Source organism: Dicentrarchus labrax, unplaced genomic scaffold, assembly GCF_905237075.1.
Source record: "Dicentrarchus labrax unplaced genomic scaffold, dlabrax2021, whole genome shotgun sequence".
Classification (NCBI taxonomy): domain Eukaryota; kingdom Metazoa; phylum Chordata; class Actinopteri; family Moronidae; genus Dicentrarchus; species Dicentrarchus labrax.
The window spans coordinates 10,248,090-10,257,602 of NW_026136703.1; the positions used below are offsets into that span (position 1 = coordinate 10,248,090).

Consider the following 9,513-nt stretch of genomic DNA (forward strand, 5'->3'; position numbering starts at 1 on the left):
CACAATGCAGAAATACATTAATGTCAGAATGATTTGCATATTATCCCAGCATACCTACACTGACATTCAATGGCTTCGTGCCAAAATAGCTACAAGATCTGTGCTGATGACAAGAAGTGAGCGAGCCTCTGCAGTTAAAACCTCCATACTTTGGAACACTTGTGAATATCCAGTGTGTTTAAACTGCTTTTCTCTCTTCACATTGGTTATTTTTAGTTTTGATTAACTTTTTACAGTATTTTGTTGTTTTGTTGTTGTTTAACAATTCCATTTCCCAATTTTACTATTGCTTTATTTTTCTTTTGGAAAGCACTTTAACTATGTTAAGAAAAGTGCTTTACAGAGATAATAACAGGATTTTTCATAAGTGCTTTACTTCTGGAGTTCAACAACAGATAACTGAAATATACATTGATATGGTCCTTGATGTTTTGATTGCATGGTGCTGTGTGTAAAAGCCATTAGGATATCCCTAGCACCAGTCTCAACACTGTTACAAACTGCTTTTAATAAACCAGCTGCGTTTTGTACCAGCATCAGTTGATGCTCGGTGGTGGGGATGGAGCTGGACAGTGTGGAGGCTGTGACTGAGAAGAGGATGAGAGGGAAGCTGAAAGCCATCATTGACAACCCCTGTCATCCTCTCTACACTAAGCTCAAGCAGCTCATGAGCACTTTCAGCCACAGACTGATCCTCGAACCTCAAAGCGGTTTGGAGGCTCGTTTGTTCCATCTGCCATCAGACTCCACAACGCCACAGCACCCAGTACCTCCAACCCCCGCTAACTAAGACTGGTTTAAATCTCCTATCTACAACTTTTTGTACTATTTATATTTAATTTCGCAACCCAGTCTCATATAAAAATGTACCCTGTCTACGTTGGTCCAAAGTGCCAACACGTAGAGGGGTTACAATAATGGCCCTTGAATTGTATGACTGTTACATTTTTTTTTGCCTATTCTTTTCCTATGGTTTTGTGTCCAAGTCACGTGACTTTCAATATTCTGGCCGTGAGAACAAAAAACATGGCGGACATTTCTCTTATTTTTAGTGAAAAAAATCAATATTTTGAGTTAGTTTCTGCATAAAAATGAGTTTTGATTACATTTCTAGCAAGAAATATATATTTTATTTTCATAATATTCACTCAGTGAATGTACATAATCACTCGCATGAAGATGAATATCGTGCTGTTACAATCTTCAACAGACACACCAGAGACTGTGGACTTGGAACCTGTTGGTGGCATTTCAGCCACAGAAAAACATAAACTGAGCAATGCAGAACGAAAGTCATCTGTGAACGAGAGTGAAGCAATCACAAGCAACAGGTTCACGCTCCTCAATCAATTCATTATTGTTTCTTAACTCCAGTCTAAAGCAACATCTTCTTCTTTCTTCAAGGAGCATATTAGAGAAACTAATATCTCAGAGGAGATTACAGTCCTGGCTAATGAACATACTGATGAGAGCATGACCAGGAGCACGTACCCAGGAATATGTCCTCAGAGGCTCCCAATGAGCGTCGAGGTGACTGCTACATAATGAGCTTAAGGGCATTAAAGGCATACTATGCAGTTTTCCGGTTTTGTCAAACAGCTACCCTTAGAGTCTCTGAGGCTCTGCGTCTCTGCACTCACGGCCTGATCCCCTCCCCCCTTTATACCGGTACATGTTCAGTAGGATGGAAGCGTCGGACATCGAACGGGCAAAGATAGACTCAGAAGATGTCTACTGACCAGGTAACGTCTGAGTGAATGCCTGCTAGTGTCTTCCATTGAGGCTGCTTCTTATGTCGCTGATGTATGCGACGTCGCGCTGTAAAGCAATTAGTGATTCTCGCGAGATTAGGCGGGGCGCCATCTTCAGACTTGCATTGCTGTTTCTGCCAGCAGGGTCCCTCCCCAGCGTTGCTATCGGTAGGATTCGCTATACTACGAGTTCGTTTACCATCAAAATGACTTAGAAGCTGTTATATTAAGGTACAAATCTTGCATAGTATGCCTTTAAAGAAGACAGTGACGCTTCTAAGACACATTCACGTGTAAGTAATGGCATGTCAGTGATGGCGGGACCTACAGGAAGTCTGTGTGAGAGTCTGATTGGTGGTGGAGAGATTCAGATGAGCCCACAGTCTTTGGAGGACTCCTGCATTGCTCAGAGCAGCAAGGTGATTCTGGTTCATCATGGCCACTCTCAATCTATCAGTAAAGCATAAACACTCCTGATGTCATCTCAAAGAGGAGTGCGTCAGAGCATTCAGAAGTAACAGATGAGATCAGACCTTTGGCATTCAACAGTGACTCATTCTCTCTTCACAACAATGCGGCTGTGTAGAGAATGGTGTAGGCCCAAAGGGAAATGAAATACCAGCAGGCTTAGATGCATCTGATGGTAGTGTTTATGTCATGACAGCACACTGAGGAAAATGCAGAGCAACAGTGTGAGAAAAGAGATTTTCCTGCTAGAAACAGCACACTCTGTGGTACATGTTGCATAAAAACTGCATTGAAAAAGACAAACAGCTGGATACCCCTGACCATTTTTATCGTTACAGCTGACACTGAGCTGCTTATTATGGAGGGAAGGTATTATGTTTGTAGATTAATGATTGTAAAGTTTGTCTTGAGGATGGTAGTAGAGGAAAGGCCTCTGTGTAATTAAAAGCAAAACAGCTTTTGGGAGGACTGATGTGTAGGAAATTTCTTATTAAACTGCCTATCGTGAACTATTTTGTGTGCCATGTTAAAGTTGGCTACAGGAAAGGTCAGTCAAGGAACAGTCATCAAAATCATCAGGATTTTCCTCCCATTCACTGTGCAATATGTTAAGTTTGTCTGTACTGGAATACAACTGAGCCTCTTCATGGTAATTTGATTTTAATTTAATTTAATATGCAGCATATATGAAAAAAAAATGGTCTTAAGGGGTGAAATGAATGACAGGTGGGTGTCATCATAGATGCCCGGTTTCAGCAACCCGGCTTCATTTGGCCCGCCTCTGCTCCACCCATGCTCAAAATCTTTTCTTTTGAATCACATTTTTGGATTAGGATGGAGCCAACTCAGTCAGGAGGACAATGGCTCTTTAGAAAACTACAGGTGATGTCACAGAGACTACGTTTATTTTTATTCATACAGTCTATGCCGCCAGCATCCGGTTAGCTTAGCTTGGCATAAAGCCTTTTATCCGTAGATATATAATAGAACTAGATACCGGATGCCAAGATAGCTATTCAACTGCTCACCTGGTGCATACTGCAAAAAAGTTTAGGACTTCCTGGTTATGCAACCCACTGAATATGCACTGTAGTATTCAAAGTAGTAAAGTTCGAGGAAAGTTTTCAAAATATGGTACCTCCATGGTTGAACAATTCATAATCAGACGCATAAGATAAAATGTGTTAGTTTGTATTTAAAGTTGCCAGTCAATTTTGTTACCTGTTGACAAAGCCAAACCAGCTGTTACCCCTTTGTTTAGAGTCTTTATGCTAAGCTAAGCTGGCAGAGTGCTGGAGGCAGTTTTATATAATTTAAACTCTTAGCAAGCAAGCAAATAACATTTCCCCCCATAAAAACCCCTATTCCTTTAATACAAGATTTTGACACACAGACCTTTAAACAAGATTGGAAATAAAGCAGAAACAACCTTAATTAAGTGAATTTATTGGGGCATATTCCCAGACCAATTTAAATTGAAAAGCACAAACCCATTTGCAAATGTTAAACGTGGGGCCCTTAGTTGGTGATCTACAAAGTCAATTTCATGTCAATCTGGTCAGAAGATATTCTCCTCTGGCTTTCCTTCCATTCCAATAGAAACACTTAGAAAGTGTCTGCTTTACCACATTGTATTTCACCAACTTAACTGTTCATCCTATGCAGAGGTTCTCCATTTATTAACCATATGATGTTGCTGTAATGGCTAAAATATTCATAACAAACCCACATCATCATGACCCTTTGTGAAACACTGCCCTCGGTCATCAGCCAACTATCCATGTTTACCTATCTCAAGTTACTGAGGCTTAAGACTTGTTGAGTTGTGAACGAATGGAGCTATAAAAGTGAATCTGTTTTGGATAAATGTGTTAATCTGCCACTGAAGTTATATTTGTGAAAAATAATCAAAAAACCAGTCATGCCTTTTTCTGGATCAGTTTATTAAAGACGTGTTTAATTCTTTAAAATCATTGTCACAGAATGGTGATTCAAGGATTTCTTTCTTTCCTCTTCATTTATTATGACCTCCACGACCACCGCCATGACCACCACGACCACCACCGCCACCACCGCCACCATGCTTCTCCTTCATTTCACTTCCACGTCCTTTTCCTCCTTTTCCTCCTTTTTTCTCCTGTAAACAATATAGATACAATATAAATATGTATGCGGTAGACACATTTTCTTAAAACACAGAGATAAATGCTGACGTCATTTTAATTCAAAAAGGTTACAAAACTCCTACCTTTTTTTGCCTTCCTCCTTTCTGTAAAAGATAATGAGAAATTAACACACAAGCATTACAAAGTTGAATCAGACAGTGATGAAAAACAGCAGAAAGCACTCTTTAGGAAGATGAAACATGTCTTACTCCGTCTGACTCGGATCCTGAGGAGTCCTGTTCCTCCTCCACTTGGTCTGCCACCTCCTCCTAAGAGAGGGAAGCAGCTTCATAAGTACACATGTTTTCATGCTGTTAGTCACAGATCTAAAGCACTTTAAGGAAACAAAATGACTCACCACTGTGCTTGCTGTGATGAAGAGACACAAAATAAAAAATAAAATCAAAAATGTGCAAACTAACATGAAACATTCCAAAATGTATAATTATCTGTCATCAAATGCCCCCAGAAGCTAAACAGATTTTCTCCGGTCAATATTCAGTGGTAAAGTGTCTGTTCATGTAGAATAGCAAAATGGAAATAAACAATCAAAACATTAAAAATCTTAATGATATTAAACCAAACACCAAAGCCCAAGGAGGGATTTGACATACTATTCTCAAATGTGGACAAGATGCACAAATGAATGAATCAGGTCAGGTGAGCACTTTAAGTGCACAAATGCATTAAGCACAGTATTCTCAGCCTACGGTAATAATCATATATCATATATCATATTCCAAATTATTCTTAAAAGATACAACAGTTAATCAAAGAGACTTACGTTCACTCATTTTGTCTGGTTGACAAGTTGCCGGCAAAAGTTATTTCCTAGGGAAAAAAATATGAAAGAAAGCATCTTATAATTTGAATCATTATGTTTCTAGCAGTCATTAGAAATAATCAAACAAACCTACTACATACCTGGAGCAGAAATAAAAATGACTCGTGTCTAATGGGTGTGTTCAGTCTGTATTTATAAGGTGCCATATGAATGTGGGTGTGTTTAGTGCTGCACGCAAACCTCGTGTCTTTTTAAATGTGATATGTGTTTGATATTGACAGAACAGGTTAGATCTGGGTGTGGCCAGCAGAACAACCGCCAGTGTTTTTCTCTCTCAGAGTCATTGACAGTTCCACCTTTTCTGTACAGTTTCTTATCTTTATTTATATATATTTTAAAAGTACTCTATTTTTTGTGTGTGATTGTATATTTTATGCACCACTGCACTAAGACGAATTCCTTGTATGTGCAAAAACCTACCTGGCAATAAATCTGATTCTGATTCTGATTCTGACCTTAAATCGTTAAATTAAGGACTTTCACAGACTGGAGAGCGGGGATGTAACCAGAGGGGTGAAACTGTCCCAGCCTTAACAGCTTTTGTTCTACTCTGAATTGCCGAACCCTTTCTTAGAAAAACCACCACCATGCACAATTATGTTTTGTTGGCTCAATAGTGTGTGTGTCGTCGGAGAAACATAACATGTTGCCTGGATTACATTTTATATACAATTCATATACTGGACATAGTTGGGAAATGTTCTGATTTACTTAAACATGACAAATGTTCAACACATCGACACTCTTTTACATTTTCTCCGTAAGATTAGGAATGGCTCAGGTATATAACTAAAATAACATAATAACTGGTTACGATCATGTAAAGAAAACAGCTACGCTTTAATTGTACAAAAGGCATGAGGCAGGAGATTATTAGCATTTAACAGCCTTACTTTTGCCTGTAAATCAGCATGTGACCAACTTTGATTTTAGATAAAATGACATTTTTACTGTTTCACACTAATTGAGGGCTATAAATGTTCCATACAGGTCAAAAGTAATACTGCTACCTGCACTGGTTCTTAAAGCTCCCAAGGAACTCTTTTTGACGAATGAAGAATGATCACTGAAGTGTCAAGTGTACAGCAAATGAATCGATGTAATAACAAAAGTTATATACAGGATGCCAGTTTGGATCATGCATGTATAGATGTTAAGTTTACTGACTATTGTAAACATCTTTTTATTAATATTAAACACTGTATTTGGCACAAGCAGCATACAGTGTGAGTAACCAATTCTAGGAACTAGTCTCACATGTTACAAGTAAATGATTATTATCATACATTCATTTATGTCAAACTTGTTCCATGCAAACAGTTGTGCAGGAGTCAATAGGCCTTTAAGGATACAGTGGCAGCGTAATTGTGGCTAAAACAAATGTTGGACCTCAGTTCACAAAACTGTTGGGAAGTTAATCTATCTTTTATAAGCTGATCAATGATCAATGTAGAAACATGTAGTAAAAGGTACATTTGCCTCTCAAATGTAGTTTAGTAGAAATAAAGTAGCATAAAATGAGAGGACTCAAGAGTACCTCAAAACTTTACTAAAAGATTCCTTCTAGACATGTTTTAAGACAACAAATAGTCTGATTGGAACAATAATGTGTATCTGATGTGTTTTTTTTATGCAAATAGAGTATAATTTGCACATTAAAATCCTTGAAAGGGCGTCTACTCCTTCTGCCTTATTAAAAGTTCTATGAATATGCAAAGTTTTCCTGCTGGACACAAGATGTCTCCTGCTTCACTGTAAAGTCTATTCTTGTGGTTTCAGGTTTCTATATCACACTTGAATAAGTTGCATACTGGACCAGGATTGGCTTCCTAACTATTTGTGATGTGACAACTCATGCTCGTAGGCCCTGCCAAATCAAATCATTCAATGAGCAGCACAGAGAAACTTTCCACTTTCAGCAGATAAATGTGAAAACATCCTGCTAGTGTCAAACTCTGCACATACATCATTCTGCACAGTGAAGCTCAAACATCCAACTGTAGGAACAAGAAGAAAAACATTTCTGACAGGAGAGGGACTATAAATAAAGTATTTGTTCTTACATTGAATATATGTGATGTATGTTTAACACAACATGAATCCCTATATAAAGCCAGGCCTTGGAGGAATGTAGGTTGATTATGAGGAAACAAACATCTCTGGCTGTAAATGCGAAAGCAGCACCACCCGTGATTGAGCTAACCCCGACACTGGTGTACACATTTTTTTTTTTTGTATTCAGTCATCACCAGTTTAAACTGCAACAACAGTAACACCACCTTACTATCTGGTGTTTACAATAATTATACAGATCAGTCTAGGACACGCCTCTCACTGTCTTAAAGCATTCATGCAAAACCTGATCTAAAACGTCACATGAGGTGATCCAGGTAGGGCCCTAGGAGACAGACACACAAACAGGTGTCTGTCAACTGATGAGTGAGGACTATGTTCTGTAGTAGACGCCCAAATTATCATGATCTAAAATGATCTGTCTTTTGTTTTCTGAACTGCAGCCGTTGCAAAAGTGTTGATGTTAGTTTGATTTACCTCTTTCTCATGTCAAACTTGATGATCATGATAACATTTTAAAATTGTGCACTCACTGGGTGAAGCTTGGCATAAATCGGCACTATACTGTATGTGCAATTCATCTTGTTTTCATCTGAACGTGCACAAACTTGAATGTTTGTAGCGCATTCCTTACTTGCATGCAAATAACCTAATCTATGAAAGCAAGTCATTTTAATTTAGTTGAGATAACCTGACCTGAAACAACAGAGCTATAAAGCTGCAGCATTTCTCACAATTGAGACAATTCCACCTTTCCTAAACAGTTAAAAGTGAAAATCAGACATGAGTAACTAGCACTTATTTTCTTTCTAATCAATCGATCAATAAGGTTATCATTTTGTTTTGACTGATTTTCCACTGAAAAACACTATTATATCTTTTATCTAATATCTATTAAAATCTGTTTTGTTGATCCAGATTTTAAAGTTCACCATAAGTTGTTTAATGCTAAATGAGGACATGATCAATCACAATTGACAGTGAACAGCGCCCCCTGGTGGTGAGAACCGCTAACTGATGATGGACAAGTAAAGAAAACTGCAAATGATTTTCTGATTATATAAAACAGTGATGCTAGAATTTTATTTTATTTTATTTAATAATACTATACCAGCATGTTTTTGGATGATTGTTTTTGTTCATTTAACTTCATATTAGTACCACTGCATTATTGTTGTATCATTTATTCCTATTTATCTGCAGTACAGTTTATTTAAGAAAGTAAATATGAAGTTTTTATTTTGTAAATATTAGTTGTATTTATTATATAATATATTTATTTATATTATATTATTTTTAAGAAATTATTTTATATTAGTTTCTTTTTTTCTTATTTTTTGAATAATTTTGAATAAAGATTCTCTACACCCTTGCATAATTTGTTCTCAAATATGTCATTTTCGAGATGGACAGTTCAATCTTGACCTCGGAAGCAACAGATGACAAACAAGGAACATGTTTGAACACCTGCAGTCCCATGAATAATTAAAATCTGCTGATGAACAGAGAGTATAAAAGCACCTGGTCTCACCAGTCAGGAACACTAACTTCATGTGTCTGAGTCTCCAGGTGACAGAGGATTTGTCGCCACCACGTGGACATGATGTGTAATTGCAGCCAGTCTAACTAATGACTGAATCCAGCTCACATGGAGGTCAGTACAGATCTATCTATCTATCTATCTATCTATCTATCTATCTATCATAACCTCTTATAATTATGATTTTGAGTTACTGTATGCACATATATTAGCTTAACTGTAAACGCAGCTTTTATTATCAACAGTAAAAAAATTAATTTAACTACCAAAAATAACACAAACCCAATTTGCAGCAAACATTTGGACATTGGAGTAACATTATTCCTTTGTGTTATCCCAGGGACCAGTGTCAGCTGGGACTGGCTCCAGCTCTCTGCCGTCTAGCTAACGGATGGATGGAAAGGAAGACAGTGAATCTGTTTTTATGGTAAAGAGTAAAGACAAAAGAGTACAATCAAGTGTATCACTGTGATATACATACAAATAAGTTAAAAAGTACCATTAGAAGAAAGTCAGCTGCATTTGTGAGAAGGATATAATGTTTTTTAGCCTGCTAGCGTTAGCACTGTGAGGTTGAGGTTAATGAACTTTAGATTGGGAACACGATAAACTGCTAAACATGCACATGTTAGTATTGTGACTTTTGTTAGCATTTAGCTCAAAGCACAACTG

The 9,513-nt window shown here is 37.6% G+C and overlaps 1 protein-coding gene across 4 annotated transcripts; it reads right to left on the bottom strand.

The window, feature by feature from the left end:
• Positions 1-4,141: 4,141 nt before the first annotated feature.
• LOC127361406 (H/ACA ribonucleoprotein complex subunit 1-like) lies at positions 4,142-5,390 on the bottom strand. 4 transcript variants are annotated; one of them, XR_007884281.1, is made up of 5 exons: positions 5,309-5,390; positions 5,169-5,215; positions 4,594-4,670; positions 4,468-4,488; positions 4,142-4,356 (listed from the first exon to the last, which is right to left on the bottom strand). XR_007884281.1 is itself a non-coding variant. In XM_051395995.1 (5 exons), exons 1-5 carry the CDS (start codon positions 5,176-5,178, stop codon positions 4,234-4,236), a joined length of 225 nt encoding a protein of 74 aa, XP_051251955.1. In that variant the 5' UTR covers positions 5,179-5,193; the 3' UTR covers positions 4,142-4,233. The 4 variants fall into 4 exon arrangements, 2 of the variants coding, with proteins under 2 accessions (XP_051251955.1, XP_051251954.1); XR_007884280.1 differs by having other exon boundaries at positions 4,594-4,653; positions 5,309-5,387; XM_051395995.1 differs by lacking the exon at positions 5,309-5,390 and adding an exon at positions 4,743-4,753 and having other exon boundaries at positions 4,594-4,653; positions 5,169-5,193.
• Positions 5,391-9,513: the final 4,123 nt, after the last annotated feature.

Excerpts from the sequence above, each read along its gene's own strand:
- LOC127361406 (XM_051395994.1), bottom strand. The coding sequence starts at position 4,808 with ATGTTAGTTTGCACATTTTTGATTTTATTTTTTATTTTGTGTCTCTTC. Across the intron at positions 4,654-4,742 it reads TCATCACAGCAAGCACAGTG|GAGGAGGTGGCAGACCAAGT; the intron begins GTGAGTCATTTT and ends TCCCTCTCTTAG. Across the intron at positions 4,489-4,593 it reads CAGGATCCGAGTCAGACGGA|AAAGGAGGAAGGCAAAAAAA; the intron begins GTAAGACATGTT and ends TATCTTTTACAG.